This window comes from Oryzias latipes, chromosome 2, assembly GCF_053564925.1.
Source record: "Oryzias latipes strain Hd-rR chromosome 2, Olatipes_Hd-rR_3.1".
In the NCBI taxonomy this organism is placed as follows: Eukaryota; Metazoa; Chordata; class Actinopteri; order Beloniformes; family Adrianichthyidae; genus Oryzias; species Oryzias latipes.
This window is the reverse complement of record NC_136238.1, coordinates 47,674,763-47,699,153: the sequence shown is the minus strand read 5'-3', so window position 1 is coordinate 47,699,153 and position 24,391 is coordinate 47,674,763. Positions and strand designations below refer to the sequence as shown.

The following is a 24,391-nucleotide window of genomic DNA, read 5'->3' as shown; positions in this document are numbered from 1 at the left end:
AATGGGTTTTTTTGAGGACATTGCAAATGAACCAGGACCTGTCTAGAGGTAAAAAAGAAAACCGTCTCGACTTAACTGAGAGCAAGGATCCCTGCATCTGTCAGCTTCATCCTTTTTCTCCTCTTCTTCACAGATTGCCAAGAATTCCTGGGAAAATGCTGAGTTTGCACCCGCATGTCAGGGCCACAGTGGAGGAGCTTCTTCTCCATCCATGGCTGCAAGGATGACACCATCCATCCTTGAAAACTGGAGCCATGAAGAAAAAAATTCAAATATTTATAGAAATAAAGATCTAAAGAAGAAATCTTCTGTATGTGGACTTTGTACCTGGTGGGGAGGTTTTGTGGGGGCACCGGCCGATGGCCTGTATAGGTCCGGTATGACGGTGTCTTTGCTTAGCTTCTCCTTTTGGTGCAGTTTGGGGAGTTTGGCCTCCCAACGCCAAGCGGAACTTCTCCAAGGACGTCCTTTCCAAACAAGCCCATTTTATTGGAGCTGTTTTTGTTTTTGTGAGCTCTCTGGAGGTAAGAAAACCTTCTTCACTTGGATGACTGGATGGATCCCTGCATCTGTCAGCTTCATCCTTTTTCTCTTCTTCTACACAGGACCTCATGGAAAAGTGTTTGGCTCCTTTCCCAGGGACCAGGCCCACATTGGAGAATCTTCTTCTGCATGCGTCCGTAGCTGACTGGAGGAGAAAACGGTCCGGTCCAGAACTAACCCGGAACGACACATTGAGGGAAGTCCCATCTTCTTTTCCTTTGTGTGTGGGTTCACTCCATGACCCATCTGAGTGGATCCTCTTCACATTGGATACGAACATGTAGGGAATGTGGGCGTGGTTAGCAGAAAAACCTCCGTTGCTCCAAGATCAAAAAGTCTACGTTTGATTTGATTTGATTTATTTATTTAAGTATCATGCACTAATGTGCCCAGCCCACACGGGCTTATATGACACTAAAAAACAAAACAAAATACACAATACATAAAGATACATCCCCATCACAAAAAGAAAAAAAGAATCCCATAACCAATAACCCCCCTACTCAGAGTCTAACAGAATACATAGAGTCCATTCTTATTGTCCATGCTTTTGGCACAAAATTTGCCAAACAAAAGATTTCATTTTCAAAAAGCCAACGTAAAATTTTGTCTTCAGATAACCAAAACAAATCAGGACATTTCTTTTCTATAACGTCATACATACAAAGTCTCTGTTTCTCGTACAAAGGACAATAAAACAAAAAAAGAAATTCATCCTCCACCACTCGCAGCTCACAGACCTCACAGAGTCTTTCCTCCTCAGGAATACCTTTAAAGCGCCCTACTTCCACCTGTAGGGGGAGCACTCCTGCTCTCAGTTGAGCACACAAGGATCTTTGTCCTCTTTTTAAGTTATATATAACATATGGTTCAGCAGAAAATGTGTCCTTAATTTGCAAATAAGTTCATAATTTTGGTTTTTGAAGCAGTTTCATTTTCCAGTCTTTTTCATAATAACCAACTAAAGTTTCCTTAACATTATCTATCTTACATTTCAAACAATTGAAAAATAATGATTGTAGGTTCACAGAGGACAGAATGTTAAATACATCTTTACACCAGGGATAAATATGAGCTCTATCCCAATCAAATACTTTATGTGCAAGTCTCTCTGCAGGTAAAGTCACCAGCCGGTTCCATAATCTGAGAACTTCTGCTCTTTGTTTGATCACACAAGGTTCCCACCCCATGTCCCCCTCTATGGCGGCTTTAGTGGTGAACCTGTGTACACCCAGAAAATATCTCATTGCCCTGTATTGAACCTTATCACACTCAGGAGCATCTTCATAACCCCAGACTCCTGCAGAATAAAATAACACAGATCCCACCATGGCATCGTACAATTTACCAAACGTGTCAAAACTCAACTCAGGACAAACCTTCATCTTATTTATCACTGCGCCAAGTGCCCTCCCAGCAGAATCTGATAACCGCTGCTTCCCTTCTGAGAACATCATATTTTTATGAAAAACAAGAGCAAGATATTTATAGGTATCAGTATACATAAGAGTAGTTTTACCAAAATAAAACAGAAAATTACTTTGAGGTACTAAAGGCTTTCTAAAATGAACGATTTGTGTTTTATCACTATTGATAGTGAGTCTCCATTTGTTACACCAGTCATTCATTGTATTTAACATTCCTTGTAATTTTATTTCCTCATCCGCTATCAAAACAATATCATCAGCATAAAGTAATATGCTCAAGTTCCAATTATTGATATCAATACCCAAGTTAGTTTTCTTAATTTCTTGAGCTAAATCGTTGACATAGATAGAAAAAACTTGTTCCCATTTGTCTGAAGCTGACGTCAATTTATTATCCATAGGTGACCAAAAGATGAAATCGTTGCTTTGTTGCTTTGATAAAATTTGATAAAATCAACAGAAAAATGGATTTTCTATCGACTTATCACATTCTCTTACCATTATGATCGTCTTAAATTGTGTTTTTCTGAGTCACTTGTTGATGCTGATTGCAATGCTAGCACTTTTAGCCAGATTAGCATAACTACCATTGTTGGCATGTTTGGCAATATGTTCTGAGATGGTGCACGATGCTGATTTGCTATTTTAGCCCCATTTGTATAAAGTTACAGTTATCCAGTGGTAAACCTAAACATCACTAAGTCACTTGAATCATGGGGGGTGCACTGTCATGAGGTACCCCCAGGAATGGTGGAAGGTGGTGGCAGCCCCCACCAGTCAGATGAGCCAGTGTGGCGTCTCCCTTCCTTCTTTTTGCACACGTGCTGGCAAAGACAGCGCTGCCTTTAGCACAAACAAACACACACACACAGGCTTGCGCCGTGTGTCTCTACTTTCCTACATATGCACTAGTGAAAACCCTGGCTTAAGCAAACACACACAAACAAACACTCTGTGTTTTAAAAAAAAAAACAGCGCAAGCAAATCTGAGTTGGTTTTAAAAATTTATTTTTACTTCATAAGTCATAAAAGTCATAAAACTTAAATAGTCATAAAACTTAAAACTAACATAAAAATTCTTCAAAGTCCTCATCTTCTGTATCTGAAATGAACAGCCGGACTACATTTCTAACAAACACATCAGGTTCCCTTTCATCAGTCAGTCTGTGTCGTTGCTGCTGCTGCTCACTAACTGTGGCGTAACTCGCCCTGCGCTGCCTTCCATAACAATACCAATCAGACTCTTCCTGGCCCTTTGTACGTATCCTACCGCGCTGCTCCCGTTCTCCACATTGAGACTCACCAGGTTGTTAGAAGTGAGCAGCACTTTGTCCATGTTGGTGATTCAGCTGGGCTGGAGGTGTTTGTCTGCGATCTTTTTACTGCTGTATGAGCGGAAGATGAACAGCTTTTCATTGTAATCCGCTGAACATGGATGGAAAGATGACACCGCTAAACGAAAGTAGAAAGCTTCCTCTGTAAGCTTCTGCAAGCCGATCAAACTAATTGTTAATCTATTATCTCTAAAAACTATTGCATATAACATGTTTTTGTGTCACATGCTTGGGGGGCGATACACTACAGCTAACACTAAATTTAGAGCCAGACTCCTGTAAACAACACACTCCAAATTAAGGTCTGGCTTCTCCAGAATCTGGTAGTCTCCCTCCGTCCGTACAGTAGATCCCAACCCCACCATGTTGCTGGCTCTTCAGGCCAACTAATGCTGGGTTGGTTCCACTGTAGGAAAGCTGAAGCCGTCCATTTGGACAGCTTCTAAGGCAGAGCTAGGGGTCAGCCATGTCTCTGTCACAGCAATGCAGTTAGGCTGCAGCTGCTGTGTACAGTGGGCCAGATAGGAGACATGTCTGCACAATCCCTGAACATTTAGCAGGAAAACTCTGAAAGAAGACGGGTCACATCTTCTTTCATCACTCAGGAGGGGGGGCATCTTCTCCAGAGCAGCCTTCGCATGTTTATTGCAGTAAATCGCCTTTTCCTTAAAATCCCAAATGATTAACCCCTCAATGGTCCTGACCCGACTCACAGCAACATACACCTGTCCAGCAGCAAAGATCTTATTAAAGGAGACACCAGCCTTGTCCACGGTCAGGCCTTGTACCTTGTGGACGGTACAAGCCCATGCCAGCTTGAGTGGGAACTGTCTCCTCATGCCCCCCTTTTGGCTCACCCGCTCTTCCTCTGACTCTATAGCAGGGGAACAGGGCTGGTCAGCTTTGGCACACATTCTCCGAGCTATTTTTCCAATTTCCTCATCATCAAATTTCACTTAAATGTATTTGAACCCCCCTCTTTACAGAATTCAATGTGGGTGACTATGCTATGGATGAATTGTAATTTGGATTCTTGGCCAGCCTTGACCTTGGGGTCCGTACATTTGGGGCATTTCTGAATCTTTTTGTCATTGATAACAAATGTTCGGCCGGATGCTGTTTTAAGAAAGTTGAAGTGACATTTGGTCCCCCCCTTCTTACACGACTTTGTGTGGTTCCTAGAGTGCTGCTGGACAGCCAGAACAATTTCCTTCAAAAGTTCAGCCCAATCCAACTGGTCAGCTGTCTGGGTTCTCCCCTCCTGTCTTAACACAGTGTCGAGGAGATTTTTCCAACGCATGTCGGCAGCAGAGAACGAACAGAACCACGTTGGAATACCCAGCTGACGAACACAGGCCAACAGGTCCTTCTGTGTTGCCTGCCAGAATGCCGGAGTGCCTCGAATAGGCCGGAGGAAACAAAAGCCCTGATCTGCTTCCAGCAGCTTCTTCAGGGTTTTCTCAGAACGTGCATCGGCACTTACACCTTCAGATGCACTTCCTGATTTTTCTTTTCTGAGAGCCACAGATACACTAGAAACAACCTTCTCCACCTCCGACATGTACTGTGCAAAGAAGATGTACTCGACGTTCTGTGCAAACCTACCGTCAGCATGGAGGATCCTGTTGTTAAAGTAACGCGATAGAGTTAATTTGAACCTTCTGTTTTCGTGGTAAACGTTTTTACCATCGGGAAAGATGACAGGAAAACATTTAGCTTCATTTTCGCGATTAGTCAATAATCGGACCGGATTATTTCCTTCCGCCGGGGCCAAATTCAAAATGTCTTCAAAATACTGATCCAGGACTTCTTGGCCGATGTCCACTGGGAACAGAGCAGAATCTTGGAACATGCAGTGATTCTGTCTGTCATGGAGAAGCTCATCTTCTCCATCATCGGCCTCATCCTCTTTTTTTTGTCCGCCTGATTTTCTGGTTCGTTTCGATTTTCTTCTTCTAATTCTTCTTTACAAAAGTCATTGAGCCAAGCTTCATTAAAGTATGTCTTTGTAATATTTATTGTTGCGTTTCAAATATTGCAAGGCTCGCCTAATGTGCATGGTATCCACAAACTGATACTCATAATGACCTTTGTAAGTCAGTTTACGCTTTAATTTGACGCGCAACAGAGACCCTTCCATGTCAGACCGAGGCAGCACATTGGTCGTTTGCACCAAGTTGGCAGGAACACACGTGATTGGGCCGTGAACACCATTCTGCCCACCTTTAGGCAGAGCAAGCATCTTCATGAATGGTATATGCAGTGCAATCAGATGCTGCTCCAAGCTATTTAAACAAGCCAACTCAGGTGGGACAGGACACACCTCTAGGTTGTTACCGACCCACTCAGGTGGGGTCAGACCTCTTTTTAACTTAGAGTCACAGCAGTGGCAAATCCACAGAGCGCTCCTCGCCGTCCCTAAAAACAAACACGGGCTCTCACAGTCCATGTTGCAGCGGTGCAGATAGTCTTCACTAATGCACACATCTGCAATCTCTGCCATCTTTGCAGATTTGCTGTACGTCTCCCTGACGCACAGCAAAACCTGGTGATGAAGCAGATGTCTGTTGCACACACAGCAAACAAACTCTGGACCTTTTTCAACCTTTTTTAGAAAGTCCTGCATGACTTCCTGAAAACTCTCTGCTTTCTTTCTTAACAACTGCCTCTTCTGTTGAACATTACTTATGACACTCTTTCTGAATGCAGGATTCTCCCTGTGTCGCTTTTTGTTTGGAGTCTTTAATTTAAGTTTTTGTGTTTTATCTTTTTTATATTTGCCAATGCTCTGAGCTTTCACCTTGGTCCTGTGAGCGGAATCGTCTATATTTTGTTTTCTCTTTTGACTTAAACATTTCTCTGTAATCCTCATTTTTTAAATATGATACTTTTAGTTGCCTCCTTTTTATTAACTTGACTTTCCATCTGTAACTTGCATCTTTCATGTATTTTTTCCGAATAACGTGCTTTAACCGTTCCCTCTCATTTTCTCTGTAGATTTTTCCTTTAAACTTCTTTTGCTGTTTATTTTTGGTATACCAAGTATTTAGAAGCAACTTTTGTGCATTTGCTCTGGTTGTCAATTCTGGAAGTTGTCTTTATGCCTGTAGAACAAATGTCATCTTTTTCATGTGAACGCGTGTGATATGTTTTTGGTTGTTTGTTGGCAGAGGGACAACAACCAGCACAGCGGTCCTGTTGTGGATCTTTTACACACACAACAGTCTCAAAATGTGTTCCACCACAATTTTCTATATAAATTGCGTTTTGACGTAATTGTCGACCGCTGCTCTGGTGCCGAAGCCACCTGCCATCAAACAATACAAAAACGTTTCCTCCTACTGAAATAAATCAGCCGTGGCTTGAATTTCTACGTCTGTGGCCCAAACACTTACAAAACACATTCTAGATTTGGTTATGTACTCAGCCACAGAGGAGAACACACACCCAACTACCCAGCTGTACAGATCGGGGTTCGTTTCCAATTGTTTCACGACGGCTAAGCGAATTTTTCTGTGGCTGTTTTGGGATCCGCTCACAGCCTGAGAGATGGCCCTAAAGTAACAATTTCCATCTCCTATGATGCTTTCGTTGGTGCAGGGGGGCCCTAACAAACCAATGGGAGGAGCAGGTGGGGCATTAAAATTTTGGAACTCAATATTTAACATTGAGCAGAGTCTGGCAGACATCCAGATTTAAAGGGTTAAAATAGAAAATTTCCTGCTCAGGCTCACTAAAAATGACATCCTGTTTCTCCACAGCAACATCTAATTTGACTTTCTTCAGGTTTTCGACTGAAGGGTCTGCATTATCACTCACTATCAATTTTTCGTTTTGTTGCCGTCTTTTTAGCTTCTACAGTAACATCTACTGAAGTGTCATGGAAGAGGCTCTCTTTGCAGAGGTTCAGGGAGTTACTTTCTGCAGGACTTCCTAAGAAAGGGTCAAATGTTTCTGAAGCAGAAAAGAGAACCACACCAACTATTTCAGACTGAGTCAACACAATGCCCTGGACTGACCTCTGCAGGGAGTCATGAACTTCACCCACAGAGTCAGAATAATACACCTGTTCACTCAGGACTGCGAGAATGGGAGTCTACAATAGCCCAGCGTCCATTCTCAGCAATGACGGCACACGTGTTCTCACATAGTGTCAGCAGACACGTGTTGTACTTTGCCGTCATCCTAGCCAACCCCTCCCTCAGGGGAACCAACACACCCACATCAACAAACTCACCCGAATTGATTTTAGCATCCCCGCTAACAATTTCCCCAAAAACACAGGACAGTTCAACCCCATCTACCACTACTTGACCTGGAAGATCAGTCGCTCTCAGAAAACCTGCAGATTCAGTGATTTTGTTCTGTCTCTGCAGGTCCGAGTAAACCTGATCTCCAGCAAGCAGCACAGAATCCAACTCACAACTGTCCCACTGAAACACACTTTTAACAGTGTGCTTGGCAGCAGCCACCAAAGAGATGGCCATGCACTGCCGCCCACTGTTGCTCCCAAACAGCTCACTGCCCTGGTGGAACGACCCTCTGATGCTGGGGAACTTTAACGTACCAGCAGCAGGAACAGGACCAGGCTCCTGGACCTCAGAGGTTACCAGCTCATCATCTGAGGAGCCAAACGTTACACCAACCTCCATGTCAGCTGAACTATTGTCTGACACAACCTCAACACTAGAACTGGCAGGAGCAGGAACCACTTCACTTAAGTTTTCAGAGGAACCAAACAAGATTACAGGGTCTGAACTTGGCTGAACCGCACAGCAGATGCAGGAAGGAGAACAGCTCTTACCTTTGCTGCTCTTCTTACCTCCTGCAGCAGGCCGTCCACGCTGCTGCTGGTCCTTTAGAAAAATAGAAAAAAAACATTACTTTCAAGGAAAAAACATAAATGTTCTTTTTCTGTATTAAATCATAAATCGAACCTGAACACCTAAAATCAAATTCATAAATACACTGGTTATTAATTTAAGGCTTAGGAAGCATTTTGATCATATTTGCCCAAGAATCATGTCTGTTAATAAAGGAGCACACAACAAAAGCTTAAGTAGGAACACAAACAAACATGTCAAACTTAAAATGACCATAAATAAAATCACTCCTAAAGACTATTGAGCTTTTCCCTTTTCGTCTCTCACCTGGTCCACAGGCCGCTCCACCGTCACGTCCTTGGTAGGAGACCTAGGTGTCACCCCCATGCGGTCCCGCACACTAACATGAAATGTATTTAATGTCAGACTTTTACCATAAACTAGGTGCCGCAGCATTTTGACAGAAAAAACTACAAAGTCATTATACCTGGGCCGGCACCCTCTCCTTCCTGGGACGCCTGGCAGGTGAAGGCCGGGGTTTCACCTCCACGTGCTCGGGGACCTCCGCCTTAGTGAAAAACAGAAGAACACAAAAATACACACCATTAAATGTTTATGAAAAACATCTAATTTATAAATCTGTTTCTACAACAATCTACACTGTAATGTGTCCTCTTCTTACCTGAGGCCTGGGGGCAGCCACAGCCCTCCGGCAATGTCTAGCATGAGACGTCTGAGGAATAATGACAAACACCAGAAAAAAGGTATTTAGGAGCAGTTATAAAGCTATTCTGAACTCTGAGCATCAAGACAAAACAGTTACCTGCATCATTACGCAGCAGCTCCAGCACAGTCCAGATATGACGGGTAGAATTTGTCCATCAGATCCAGAATAGCAGGGCTGAAGCGCACGGGCGACACCGGGAGAGGAGCAGCCTGTGGAATAGAAAACACAGAAATGTTATCATGTGGACACAACACACTGCAGTTTTATTTTTCCTAAAACTGACCTGCTTTCTATGGATAAGAAGAAAAAAAGAGAACTATGTAGACACTATGTAGATCTAGTCCCTTCCTTGTCCCACAGACCTGCTCTGCACACACCACTTCTGGTCTGGCTTTCAGGAAGCTGGATTCACCTTGAACACATGGACAAGTTTAACAGGAAAATTCATTTCATTTGTATGAAATAATCTGACGCTTACCTTTGCCTTCCCAAGCCCACTCTAAAGGGTTGGTTGGAGGAGGGGACACAGGGTGCTCCCTCACAACCACCTTAGGAGCGACTCGCCGCACGGCAGGCCGGGGCGACGCAGGAGGAGGCGCCTGGACCTCTGGCTCCACCAGCTGCAGAGCAGAGTAGTTCCACACCAGGGAAGCCAGAAGGACCATCCCTCCATCGTCACTCAGGTGGACTTAAAAGACCCCCCCCTGTAACACTTCTTTGGACGGATAGACTGCATTCATTATTTTAAAATGGATTTCTTTGTATTTTGGGAAAATTGGATATTTAATTAACTGAGACCTCAACTTGCTTATTTCCTCTCTTGTGTAATGCTGTGACATAGAATGATTTTTGTCAAATGTTGGAAACAGTTCTCTAACAAATAAATATCGTATAAATGAGTTTGGAAGTTTTGAATTAACCGGTCGACCATCAAACAACAGAGATGGAAGCTGAACTTGAACATTTTGAACCAAACTGGAGGACATTTGGATCAAAGTCTGAGGGATTGCTTTGATCACATTGTTATATTGTTTTCTATCATTTAATTTAAACTTACTGGAAAAAGTTTCAAATGAGATAATGTTTCCATTATCATTCATAATATGTAGTAATGACCAAATGCCGTTATCAATCCAATTTTGTAAAATATAGATTTGTTTCTACATAAAACATACAGACAGTTCCATATGGGAGTATTGTGTGGACTAAAGTTATGTTTGTATATGAGTTTCCAGTACAGTAACACCTGCTGATGATAAGTTTAATAGGAAGTTTTCTGTAATCAAAGTCACATTTTAGAGGCAACTCAATGCCCCCTAGATGAGAAAAGATGTTTGAAGGAATATGAAACCAAATATTTCTTTCATTTTGCAGAAAAGACCTAATCCAATCTATTTTCATCATACCATCCAAACTTTCAAAGTCTATGGCTTTAAGTCCACCTGCACTGTAATCCTGAATTATTGTTCCTTTTTTATGTAATGGGTTTTGTTTTTCCAGATGAAGTTGGAAGGAAGTTCTCCCGGAGCTGCCTCCTCTCCAGGCAGTGGAATCAGCGGCGCTTTAGATTCCATTGATAAAAAGCTCTCCAGCCTTGACGGCCGCTTGAATCTGCTGGAGATCCTCCACAGAGAGTTCCAAGGCCTGCGAGAGTCTCTGGAGTTCAGCCAGCAGCAGGTGCGGGAGCTCGCAGCGGAGAATCAGGCCCTCAGAGAAAGTGTCAAGACCTTGAGCAGTGACACCGCTTGCCTCTCTGAGGAGAACCGTTCGATCAAGGAATCCCTCCTGGATCTTCAGTCGAGGAGCATGAGGGACAATCTGGTGATCGCGGGGGTTCCAGAGGAGGCAGGAGAAGACCCGGAGGCGACGGTGAAACGCTTCATGGAAGCCCACCTGAAGCTCCCAAAGGAGGAGGTGCAGAAGATCGCGTTCCGGAGGGTGCACCGGCTCGGAGGAAGAAGGTCCAACAACCAGCGTCGGCGACCGATTGTAGCCAAGTTTGACAACTACAAGCAAAAGGAGATGGTGAAGGGCCGCGGCCGGGAACTGAGGGGGACACATTTTAGTGTCAATGACCAGTTTCCGGTTGAGATCCTGCGGCGCCGAAAGATCCTTTTTCCTCTGAGGAAAAAACACCTTGCCAACGGGTCCAGAGCCGTGGTTTCTGTGGATAAACTCTTTGTAGATGGAAGGCTCTTCCAAGACCCGGAGATCACCCCCTGGCTTTGCTGAAGATCTGACATCCGAAAAAACAGCGGCTAAATGTGTTGAATGAATGAAACCGGCTCATCAATCATCCACACCTCCATCTCGCTGAAGCAGTTTAAGTTTTCTCCCCTCTCATGTTTCTGTTGTTTTTCTTGTTATGTTTGTTTCTTTCTGTTTTTCTTTACCTCTTTCTTCTTTTTAGTTTCCCCCTCTCTCCCCCCCTCCTCATATGTAAATTATCCAAAGGCAACACGTCCCCCGGTAAGTTGGTTTTTATTTATGCACGGAACGGGCACGCGCGCGCAGACAAGCGCGCACACGGGCAAGCACACGCGAACCAGCTCACACTCGCGGACATCCCGCAAACACCTCACATAAGCCCACATAGGACACATGCAACATGCAGCTCACGCAGTCAGGAAACGCGCACGCACACAAACGCACAGTGTTTCTTCATCGATCAGCGGGCACGCGCACATGGACCGGCACACACTCTATTTAGCCTTACATTCTCTTGGTCAGAGCAGTTATGAACAGTCTTAACATCGTTAGCTGGAATGTGCGTGGACTTGGCTCTGGGCCAAAGAGATTGAAAGTGTTATCTCACCTGGATGATCTTAAAGCAGATATAGCCTTACTGAAGGAGACCCATTTATGTACACAATCTCAGGACCTCCTGTGCAGCTCAAAATTTCCAGTCATATATTCTTCTAGTTATAACTCCAAGCAAAGAGGAGTTGCTGTTTTGATTAATAAAAACATTACATTTACTCATAAGGATACAGTTACTGACCCAGAAGGTAGATTTGTAATTATTAATATATCCATTCAGAATAAGGACTTTTGCATAGCCAGCATCTATGGTCCGAATGTTGACGACTCTTCCTTCTTTCACAGATTCTTCACCTCACTCTCAGCTCACTCTGACTCCACAATCATTATAGGAGGAGACGTCAACCTGGTTTTGGACCCTGAACTTGACAGACTCAGCACAGCAGCAACCCAGCGCACATGGAGGTCTGCAAGTATTCTAAAGCAGTACATGAATGATCTGGGTCTCTGCGACGCTTGGCGCTCATGTCATCCAAGCACTAAAGGGTTCACCTTTTTCTCTCCAGTTCACCACTAACACTCCCGTTTAGACTATTTATTAGTCAGTAACTCTCTTTTAAAAGAAATTAAAAGTTCCAACATTCATCCGATTATTATCAGTGATCATGCACCAGTCTCTGTAAACATTTCTAGGGAAATATCCACACCCTCAGGTACAACCTGGAGGTTTAATACGTCTCTGTTAAAGGACCAGGAATTTCTTGAAAAAGAGTGGGCAACCTTCTTAGACTTCAACAATACTCCAGACATCTCACCGTGCATTCTTTGGGAAACAACAAAGGCAGTCATGAGAGGGAAAATCATTTCTTATTCAACACATAAAAAACGCAAAGAGAAAGCAGATTTATTAGAACTAGAAAATAAAATCAAAACCCTGGAGACTGCTTATGCTGCTTCAGCACAGGAACACATTCTGGGAGATCTGAAAAATTTAAAGCTGCAGTTAAATGACATCATTAATAAACAAACACAATTTCAAATACAAAGGCTACGACTTGAAAGATTTGAAAACTCTAATAAATCTGGCAAATTTCTGGCTAATCAGCTTATAGAGAAAAATCATCAGTCACTTCTATTACGGACCAAACAGGAAATGTCACTCATGACCCGGTCAAGATTAATAAAGCATTTGAAAACTTTTATAAAAACCTGTACACACCGCAGATCAATCCGTCAGAGCAAAGTATTGACTCATTTCTTAATAATGTAGACCTACCCAGGTTAAATGAGGATCAAATCACAAATTTAGACTCTCCGCTCTCGCCGTCTGAACTTCATGAAGCTCTGTTACTTATGCCCAATGGTAAAGCACCAGGACCCGACGGCTTTCCTGCTGAGTTTTATAAAGAATTCTGGGAACAACTGGCACCAACATTTTATAAAACTGTCACATCTATTAATGAAAGACAATCAATGCCACCTAACATGAACTCAGCCAACATAATTCTTCTTCTAAAACCAGACAAAGATCCCACGAGTCCTTCAAGCTATCGCCCTATCTCTCTAATCAATCTTCTTTCTCTTTCGGCTTCTCCCAACAGGGGTCGCCACAGCGAACAAGTCGCATGGTAAACTTGACAATGTTTTATGCCGGATGCCCTTCCTGATGCAACCTTCCCAAACCGGGCTTGGAACCGGCACAGAGGTAGAGAAGGGAACAGGGAGCAGCCCGGAGTCGAACCCAGGTTTCACGGACGGAAGGCGCCGCAAACCAGCATGAGCTAAACCGGCTCCCGGTATCTCTCTAATCAATGCAGATGTAAAAATGATCTACAAAGCACTAGCACAGAGAATAGAAAAAATCACTCCTCACATAATTCACTTCGACCAGACTGGATTCATCAAAGGCAGACACTCGGATGACAATCTCCGAAGACTTGTTAACATAATAGACTTTGCCACCATTAATAACCAGGAAATGACTATACTATCACTGGATGCTGAAAAAACCTTTGACAGAGTTAACTGGAAGTTCCTCATTGCTGCCCTCCATAAGTTTGGTTTTGGAGAAGCATTCATCAAATGGATCAAAATATTATATCACAACCCCAATGCAATGATGGATCTAAAGACAGTGGTGATCCTGGTGTTGGGCTACAGGCAGCGGTAGCAGTGGTCCACGTGCCCCCATTCCCCTGGCAGACAGAGCCCACACCACCCCTCCCCTTTCGTTCTCACTCGCGTAGCCGCGGACAGACAGAAAAGACAATAGGAACCGAATAGTGGACCAGTTATTTTCCAAGCACTGAGCCGCTGTCACCGCCGCCCCCACGTTAAATTTGCGCACCAGACAATTGCCCGTATTACCTGTGCCTAAAACCGCCATCCCCCCCCCTGGCATTACGGGGGGTGCGCCCCCCGTAATGCCCGTAATGAGAGGCACTGCACTGAGGCCTCATGGTCTCTCTGCTACAAACATTTCTATTCTAGGATGTTTGTCTGATGGAATCTGAGAGTTCCTGAACATGGAATGAGGAAATATGACTCTACTGAGTTCAAGCACACAGTTACCTGGAACTGTAATCTATTACTTTAGTAATGAGTTCACACACAGACTTGGATGGAAGAGAACAAGAAGTTTTGGAGTCAGAAATGAAAAAAGCCAACAAGCATCAGCTGATTGTTGTTGAGGTGATGAAGAAGAGTCCTCCATGTTGTTGATCCAACAATGATGAAGCTTTGGAAACAGCAGAGGGAGGAGAGTTTGCAGAGAAAGAAGAAGATCTTCTCCAAACATTCAGAAACAAACAGTCAAGTTAGTGAAGACAAAGTTCCAGAAACAAACTCACTTCAGTTTCTGCAAAGAGATGAAGAGGAAGATTCTATGTTTCAGGGTATGTCAAGTTGCCAAAGCAACTCATGCTCTGAACATAACCTGGTCTGGAGCAGGTTTAGTTGAAGCTTAGTTTGTTTACAGAGAGGTGAAGCAGCATGGCGTGTCCATTTGAAGATGATTTAGTGGATGAAGAAGCTCAGATAATACTTTTTCCACCATGAGAGGGTGATAAGATCACATATGGATGTTGGAAAATTCAACTTGTTTACTTTGATCGAACTTAGTTATTTGCTTCAGTTAAGATAAATTATTTGTTTGTTAAGTCAGTTTAAAAATAACACGTAGTTATCAGTTATTTACCTTTCATTCAAATTAATTCAATTAAGTAGGTGTAACTTTGGTGCTGCTGTTAGATCGAAACCGCAAGGGATTGTGGGATACCATTTCCTTTGCCTGTCTGGACGGATTTTGGTTCAAGTGTGGCTTTTTGACCAAATGTGTTTAGTTGTTTAGCTGTTTTACTGTGTTTTGCCATGTTTTGCTGAGTTATCTTGTCCTACTGTGCTGATGTCTCTGCACCATGAGTGAGAGTAAAGGAGAGGATGATGAGTTTATATTAGAGTATTGATAAAGACAGGCACGTCTTTAATGAATTTGAACGCGACTTGCATTTTTTCCCACGTCCTTTTTATTGTTATAAAAATGAGCATATCTGCCGGCTCATACTTAGACATATGAGAGATCAAGAATTATAATTAAGATGGAAAAATATTAATTGAATTGGAGTAATATGACATTTAGTTGGATAAATACATATAATTGTATAAGTTGTATAAACAATTATTGAGTTTTATAGACATAAGAAATTAGGTTGATTAAATTTAACTCAATTATTTGTTACCAATAGAAGTATTTTATTTAAGGTGGCAAAATTGGATAAGTTTTATATATATGCATCACAAGGAAAATGGAAATAAGATCAGAAACTTGTGCGTTTACTTTGTCTGTTCTTCTACTACAAGCAGAAACTCTTTCTTTTGATGATGCAGCCGTGTTACTTTTTTGATGGATGTATAATCTTCATACGCCGTCATTAAAATCTCAGACTCCGTCTCACTAAAGTATTGCGCTCTCTTTGGTTCTCCACGCGTTTCCATGGTGACTCCGGAAATCGGCGATCTATTGAGAATGTCTTTATGCACCTTCCGTGCACGAGCATTAAGCCAGGGTTACCAAGTCGAGCGCAACTACGCCAACTCGTACCCGGTCTTCTGGAACCGACATACCCAGAGTAAGCAAGTTCAGACAGATTTCAGCCAGAGTTCAGGCTTAAAGTCAGGGCAGTTTAAACATGCTTCCTGGAATACCCCCCTGATCACTGACTCACAACCAGGAAGAGTCCACCTGGATGGAGGCGGGGCAGCACAGGTGGGCGGGGCAGCACAGGTGGGCGGGGCAGCACAGGTGGGCGGGGCAGCAGGTGGAGCAGCCCTCCTGGAATCAAACCCTCAACCTGCCTGTTGTCTACATAGTGAACAGCCACTGCTCCACAGTCAGAGGATCAGGATCTGATCAGGTTTTGTTCTGACATGAAAAAGGGGTTCTTGTTGGAGGTGAAATGACTGTCAGGAGCTGCAGGATGTTTGTTTCCTGAACTAAAGACAGAGAACAGGTTCAAGAAGAAACCTGACACCACCTGACTGCAGCTGAGAGGAGGGGCGGAGCTTCAAGCTGATTGACAGGTTGTTGATCTCAGTGACTGAGAAAGGTGAGGTCATGTGACCTTCTGCTTCTAGACGTGCATGACCCCCCCCCTCATCTGTCATCTACTGACACTGAAGCAGAAACTCTGATGGAGCTGAAGGGAGGGGCCTGACTATTTCCTGGAAACAGCTCCTTCTGATCATCAGTCAGACTCAGAGGAACAGAGAGTTTGTTCACATGCAGCTCAGGAAAATGGCTGACAGTCAAGCTGAGAAGCTTTTCTTTCCATGTGTCGTGGGTCCCGTCAGGGAATAATTGGGCAGAGGCGCCAAGGTGAAAGTATTCTTGGTTTTATTCAAGAACAGAGCACACCAATTGCTCCACAAAGGTTAACCAACAAAGACTTCTCAACTCCGAATTCTCCTCTCAGACTCCCACACTGACATCTGTAGCTGGTTCTCTTTTAAATGGTAAGCCCCTCCTCCTGGGCGTTGCTCTCCATCAGTCCAAAGGAAAAATAGGGAGAAGTGTTTACATTGTTCAAAAACAGAAATAAACATACAGAAATAAACAGTTTCATTCAAAGAAACATTCTGTGTCGTGTACAGAAAAATAACAATAATCATCAATAAAAATAAATACAAACAGTGACCGATGCGTCACATGACCCGGGGTGTCCATGACCACTTCCGGGTTACTTCCAGGTAAACAAACAGACGCTAATGTTGGCGTCGTGTGTGCTTCGTGTTAATGTATGCATGGGGATGATGAGTCGGCAACCTAGTGTGCACTCAGGGCTACCTGCAGGGGGATAGGGACGGAACGAAAAGGGTACGTTGATGTAGATGACGTGTTACCGGGTCCGTGCGTGCGCGTCAATGCGCACGTGTGTGGGTGTACGTGCGCCTGCAGCGGCAGCTGACGGTTCTACACCGTCACACCACGTCTGTTAGAATCACAACCTTTCAAATCCACAAGATCCTGAAAGTGGAGCAGAAGCTGAGAAAGGAGCAGATTGAAGTCAGAGTGGGAACAAGTCAGAACAGCATTTGGAGGAAGATTTGATCCCAAAGCTGATGGGAAACTGAAAGAATGTGGATCTTCCATATCTGTCAGAGCTTCCAGGAAAAACTCTGACAACAGAGAGAAAGATGTGAGGAGCAGAAAAACACTGCAGTCTGACACTTGGATCAACGCCATGGTCCCACCCCCCACAGACCAGAGCCCTCCACCTGCAGCATTTGGGCCTCACAGGCTTCCATCCCCTTTAACAGATTCTGAACAAAAGCTGAGCCTGAGAGCAGCTCTGACTGAAAGAATGTGGATCTTCCAGATGATCTCTGCTTCAGTCTGGAAGAATGTTCTGCAGCAGAACCACATTCCTGAAGGACTTCCTTGTTCCTCATTAACAGGGCGTGTCTGAACGGCTGCAGATTCTGCAGAACATCAAGGTTTCCTGCAGCTGGATGGAAGGAGTGCTGCCCCCTGGTGGACAGGAACTCAGCAGTGCAGCTTCAGAACAGAGTTCCCCGTGGCTGTCACAGACCGAGGCACTGGATGATGGCTGGGTCTGCGTGAAAGCCATGCTCCGCCGTCGGTCAGTGGGCTCCTCAAATCTTCTTCCTCTGCGGAGCTCGGCGGCTGGGAAAAACCTTTCTGGATCAGAACCAGCAGAAATAACAGGTTGATGCTGGTCAGACGTGCACACACAGGACCCTAGGGGGGTTTGAACACCTGCCCTTTCTGCCTCCTATTCAAAAGTGTCCTCTTTGTTTTGAATGAACATGAATACATTTCTGTTCAGCTGCGTCCACACTGACTGCCTCTCTTTCACCGCGCGGATAATTCTCTGCTCGCCGTCTGTCCACAAATGTGTTCCTGAGCTGGACGCCGCCTGTGGGCGGAGCTTCCAGCTAATGTTTTCAGCCTGATGGCCACATGGAGCGGTGTCTGTGTTTCTGTCATTTCCACTGCATGAAGACACGGATGATGCTGAGAGGTCAGGTTTCTGGATGATGAAGAGTTCTCCAGAATCATGGGGAATCACGTCTCCATGTCTGGATCCTTCAGATTCTCTCCGTTCAGTCATCTTCTCTCCTGATGAGTCTGAAAGACGGACGCTTCCGCCGTCTCTCCGTCTCTCTGAGCGACTTTGAAGGCTTGCTGTCCCATGTTAACCCCAGAGGAAAACTACAAACCAGAATCAAATCAGGGACCTTTTAATTACCATTTATATGTCATTAGTGTTCAGAGTTCATATAGTTTTGCATTTTTCAAGAGGTTTTCTGAACTTTTTGAGCTTTTCCAGTCTGGTTCTACTGGTTTTCTTGGAGTTTCTACTGTTTTTATTGTTGCTCCACGTGACCCAAAGGTCTCTGCTCGTCCCTGCTGTGCAGCTCTGTCCTTCCCCTCTGTCATGTGTTCATCCGTCCACATGAGGGCGCCGTCTAGGTCATGCCTGGTGAGCTGGAAGCCAAGAAAAGGAGGGAAAAATGGAGAAAATGAAAGACCTGAGGAAAGCTGCAGTTCAGCCTTCAGGAAGAAAAGTTTAGACCAATAATTACAGAAATAAAAGAAAAAATGTTTTCATAAATCTGAAAGTCACCAAAGTGTTTAACAAACTTTTTTCTAAAGTGAAAAGGTCAAATGTTTGTGTGTTGGAAGTCCCAACCTGACAGATGAGCAGAATAATAAGGCAGGCAAAGCCGTAACACTGCCCCCTGGTTCAGTTCCATCAGCTGTCAGTCTGCAGCAGCTTCATCTGATGCCTCCATCCTCTCTCTATGAGTCTCTGCAGAGTTTTTCTGCAGCTGCTGGTTTTTCTGCAGCAGCAGCAGCAGCATCAGAGCCAGAGAGCCAAAGAAAGTGGAAAGTCTGAGAAGGAAGCAGCTCTGAAGCTCTGCAGCTGACGGTGCAGCTTCAGGACTCATGAGGAGGAGCACATGCACGGCTCTGATGCTGCTGAACGTCTGACTGAGATGATCCACATTCAGAAGAGAGTTTCAGAGTGAAAGACGTGTGGAAGAAGAGAATCCTGAATGTTTCTGTGCAGACATGAACTCAGTCAGAGAGCGTCTGAATGTTGGAGGATCCACAAGAAACCAGGAGCTCATGAAGGTGGTTCTGTTGGAGCAGAGAGCAGAACTCTGATCCCAGTTTCAGGAACAATGCAGGCTCATGTTCTGGACTGAAGAGTTCTCCTGAAATGTTCTGTTCAGACTTCTTCAGGGTCACATCTGTGTGTGAATGTGGAGCTTTGTCTGAACCAAGCTGCAGCTAGTTCACTTTGAAGCTCCATCAGGCTCACACAGCAACAATGACAAAGACTGAAGCTGCTGTGCTGCCCTCTAGTGGCAAACATGGCATCTGCAGCACACATTTCTGCATTTCTCAACATTTTTGAAGCTCATCCAGAGAATGCCAAAAGTCTGCAAAGCAGTAATCAAAGCTAAAGGTGGCTACTATGAAGAACCTACAATATGACATATTCTCAGTTGTTTCACACTTTTTTGTTATGGATAGAATTCCACATGTGTTCATTCATAGTTTTGATGCCTTCAGTGTGAATCTACAATTTTCATAGTCGTGAAAATAAAGAAAACTCTTTGAATGAGAAGGTGTGTTCAAACTTTTGGTCTGTACTGTAAATTAAAATTTTAATTTTTTTTTTTTGTCTTAACCTGAAAAAATCTTTGAATTCATTTAAAACTTTAACCGTTTTTTATTGAATAAATCTTTGAAGAAGACACAGAAACTAGAAACAGCATTAAAATCTTTGCAGATTGTCGGTTAAAAATGTTTGCATTCCAAAAATCATTAATTTTATTCACTTTTCTTTTATTATCTTATGTCAGTTATATACTTCATAAATGTATTAATCTAATTTTAATTTAAAATAAGTAAATTTCTCTTTTATTTTTTCACTGTAATAAGAAATTCAAAATTATTGTTTGTCTTTGTTATTAACTATATAGTTTAATGTTTATTTATAGTCTGTCATGGTGAATTAGATGAGGCAGACCCAGGCGCTGAAAACCCCCAGAAGGACCAGGTTCAATGGTATGAATAGAAAAACTAAAATATTACCATTGTGTTTGTGACTGAAAGATAGAATAAAGTAGACATAAATCTGATGGAGAAATCAATAGAATCTGCAGTTTGGATCAGTTTCTATTGAAAAAGGCTGCATAAATATGACAGACAGCTTTCAGGTTCAGATTCTGAAAAACAGCAGAAACATGATCTGATGGAGGCTCTCATTTCTCCTCATTATTCTTCCAAACAGCCCAATCAAGTTGGCCCAAAGGCACATTGGCAGAGCAACATGTTGTCTATGAAGAACCTACTCAGCTGTGCTACAAATAACAACAAACATCCAAACCACAACGCTAAACAATCAAGAACAACACAACTGTCAACATCCAGAATCCAGCAAATATCCCAAACAGAACATTATTACCCACAATGCACCTGCACAGGTCCTGTAGCAACAGGGTCTTTCCAAGAACTTTATTAGTCTCATCTTTTTAAAACTGGAAAGATTTTTCTTCAACGTTTAAAACATAAAACAGGAAATGAAAATATTTGACAATCCAGTTGATGAGAAGCTGCAGAAAGACTGAAATCCATCAGATTGTAAAAAGGTAGAGGTGATGATGATGATGTGATGAAGATCAGACGCTGATGTCACTGATGTTCTGGCTGTTGATGGGCTGGATGTGGGTCCTGGTGGTGCTGAAGAATGAAAGATCCTTCTACCTGCAGTCATTCCTGAAGGAAGCTGATTGCAGCTGTTCTCTCCTGACAGATGGAATGATGGGAAATGAAGTTCATGTTGAAGTGTGCTCCAAGCAGAACAGAAAGGTCTCAGGACTTGGATCAGCTGCTGCTCTCTGGGAGCGTGCACGTGCTGCTGCATGTGCTTCTGTCATGGCGTTCTGGATGAGCTGCTGAGGTCTGTTTGCATCCAGACTCTCAGCTGCTTTAGTCAAACTGCTGAGCCATGGAACAATGGAGCCGTTTCTGAAGGAAGAGGATCAAACATGATGCTCTGCAGGAAGTGGAGGTTTTTTAGAGTCTCCAGACTGTTTCTGAACGGCCAAAGAAAAGCAGCTGATGTGCTTCTGTCTCCTACCAGCAGGGAGCGCTCTCAGCCGGACAGAACAGATCCTCAATGCTGCTCTGAGAAGGACTCTTCTGTTCCAGAAGCAGAGACTGTTCACATCCAGGAGAATCTGGACTCCAAGGAATCCCAGAGAATGTTTGGACACTTTGACCAGCAGAGGGCAGCAGAACTTTCAGCAACTCTGGATCTGATCCCACAAAAACAATCCATGGATGATCAGATTTCAGAAGATTTGAAGGATCAAAGACAAAGATGTGAGAAGAGAAGATGTGAGAAGAAAGTCCAGAATGAATCCACTCTGACTTGTCCTCATGTCTCTGAAGCTTGTGTCTTCATGTCTTCACCTCAGAGTTTCTTCTGGATTCCATGTGGATCAATAATATTGATCATGTTCTGTTGTCATCAGAACTTCAGGCTTTTCTCTGCTGATGATCTCTGAGCTGAACTTCTTGGAGGAATTCCTGAATCTGGGATTTGGAGCAAACAGTCAGAACAAAGGAGGTTTCCATTTCTTCTAAGCTCTGCCAGAAGAAAAGAGCTGAAGCTTGAAGCTGAAGCAGCATTTGCTCCCAGAATCTGTCCTCCAGACCAACAAGTCCCACCACAGCCTTGAAGACGTTTCCAGAAGCAGCAGCAGACTGTGTTCCCATGACGACGCTGAAGTCAGCTGCTGCTCTGCAGGAGAAAGTCTGCAGCTCCTCAGTCAGGAAGCTCTTTCAAGCTCGTGCACATCTGTCAGTGCAGCAGCAGAAAGCCTGTTTCCCTGCAGGAAGTCTGAGACTTTTCAAAGTAAGAGCCTCATGTTGGCAGAGATGGGTTGGATTCTTTGATGCTCCAGTGTCTTTTGGATTCAGGATGAGTTCATGCAGATCTAGAAATCCCACCATGATGATCATCCTTGAGGAATTTCAAAATAAAAGACTTACAATCACTGCTGGATGAGAAATACATTTCCTCTTTATTTTCTGTCCGTAAATCATATTTATCAATAAATCCTTGATTGTAAATGATGGATCTAAAGTTGAAAAGAAGTCAAAGTGCTGACTCAGCACAGATCAAAGGAGACACAGATGATTTCCTGGAATGAAGAAAACATCAAACATCATGATGTGATCTGGAACTGAGCTGTTCTTCAGAAGATCCTCCCAAACATGGAAACTGTTGCTGCAACACGTGAAGCTTTGCTTCTGTTGCTAGGTAGATCTGATGGATCAGAAGCAGACTTCTGTCAGCTGGAACTGGGGATTAAGCCAGGATATCTTGGTGATCCTGGCTCAATTGATCCCCAATCCGGTTGCACTAAAGCTGGATAGGGGGCAGGAGGATAAGTTATGGTATAAGTTACCATGGAGATTTATTCTGTGGAGCTAGCCTGCTCCAGACCAGGCTAAATTCCAGGATCTATTTCATCTCATCCCTAATGTCAGTCAGCAGTCGCCACAAATGGAAACCAATAGTTATTTCACTGCTCACTATACATTGTTATCACATATAACTAGACCCGCTGTCATTATTTAAACGTTTGTGATCATTAATTTCAATCATTTTGGATAAATAATGAGTTTTAGATGATGTTGCCATCATTAGATAATTTACAGTTTCCCATAGACTTTAAGGCTATATATAAAATGATAGAACATTAGGGTCACAGAGGGAAAAAAAGACAAGTCATAATATTGTAACCAGTTGTTTTAAAGGAGGACAGTTGTTAAAATGACAGATGTGGGGCATTTGGTGAAATTGTCCTTCAGTATGGTTTCATAAAGGAAGACATGCTGATGTGCCAGAATATGAAGTATCACATTGTCATAACTATCAAAACTGTAAAAAGAATATGTTGCTTTTCTGCAGAAAGAACCAGCCTCATAAATTTATGACTTTATCCTTTTTCCTCAGTGGGGCCCTAGTACTCTGTCATATAAAATAATACACATTCCATATGAATATAAAAACACAATGTGTAACATTATGTTCCTTTATTGAATAAGGACAAAACAAAGCAGGTAAACTATCAGCTCCTTTCCAAACTGAAGTCACAGTGAGTCTACAAGATGGAAAGCACAGAATCAAAGCATATTATACAAAATTATACACATTCAAAGGTCTGTATATAACACACCCTGCATGTCTGCACACTAAAATAAATGCAGGACAAATCCATACACATCAACTGAGCAGACAAATGAATGGATGCAGTAGCCTCCCTGCAGCCTTGTATTACACACAGTATACCACACAAACATCATAAGAGGCCAAATTCGTAAAAAAAAACATTTCCTCTGCCACAGCAGGACATTGTTTTACCTAAATTGAAAGCACACATACTAACTAAAATAATTCAACACATATTGGTCCCTCAGCAGCCGACCACTGTCGTCATCAGGGAAGATTGCCGGTTTGTCCCAGTCCATGGCTGGTGGCACTCTGGGGGCCCTCTCCTTCCTCAGGCAGGCCACATTGATTCAATATGAATGTGGTTGTGGAGATGGAAGGACATACCTTGAATGAAGCGGGTGGCATCTTGGGAGGAACCTATGCTCGTCTCTTTCCCCCCAGGGACCCCCTCAAAGACGGGCCTGCCTTTATTTAGCTCCAAGGCCATGTCCTCTGCTGGGGTAAGGTCAGCCTTTGGTGACCCACCACCCGTGCCTTGTCTGTGGGTATTCTTTTCACTGCTAAAACAGTACGATGTGTGAGCAGGCTCCTTCTGGGTACAATATATGCTTGTGCTTTGTTAAATATTAGTCAGGGACCGTACCATTCTGCAGGATGTTCTTGGATTTGAGTTTGACCTGCTGCCATGTCCGTTTAGGCCCGTTCATGTTTAATCTACATCACACCCACACACACACACTCTTTATCACAAGAACATTTAATGACAAAAATGACTTGGTATTTTTCTATTGTTCTCAGTAAAAAATAAATAAACACTGAAGATGTATTTTCTTGATTTTCTAAATAACCTAACAAAATAAGTATAGGTTTAAACCAAAAATATAAACTTCAAGTAAATGTTTGCTTAAAAAAAGCACAAAAAATAAATATCTGTCAATATAACAGGAACAATTCTCTTGAAATAAGTTTACTTTTTCCATAGACACTTACTTTTAGG

General features: G+C 43.2%; 2 protein-coding genes across 3 annotated transcripts in view; both read left to right on the top strand.

The window, feature by feature from the left end:
- LOC144989386 (uncharacterized) overlaps positions 1–24,391 on the top strand; it is a 167,375-nt gene that overhangs the window by 128,068 nt on the left and 14,916 nt on the right. The gene's annotated exons all lie outside the window — the stretch shown is intronic.
- Positions 6,801–16,743, top strand: LOC144989360 (uncharacterized). Its single transcript, XM_078941661.1, has 3 exons — positions 6,801–9,537; positions 10,355–12,079; positions 13,216–16,743. Exon 2 carries the CDS (start codon positions 10,355–10,357, stop codon positions 11,084–11,086), a length of 732 nt encoding a protein of 243 aa, XP_078797787.1. The 5' UTR covers positions 6,801–9,537; the 3' UTR covers positions 11,087–12,079; positions 13,216–16,743.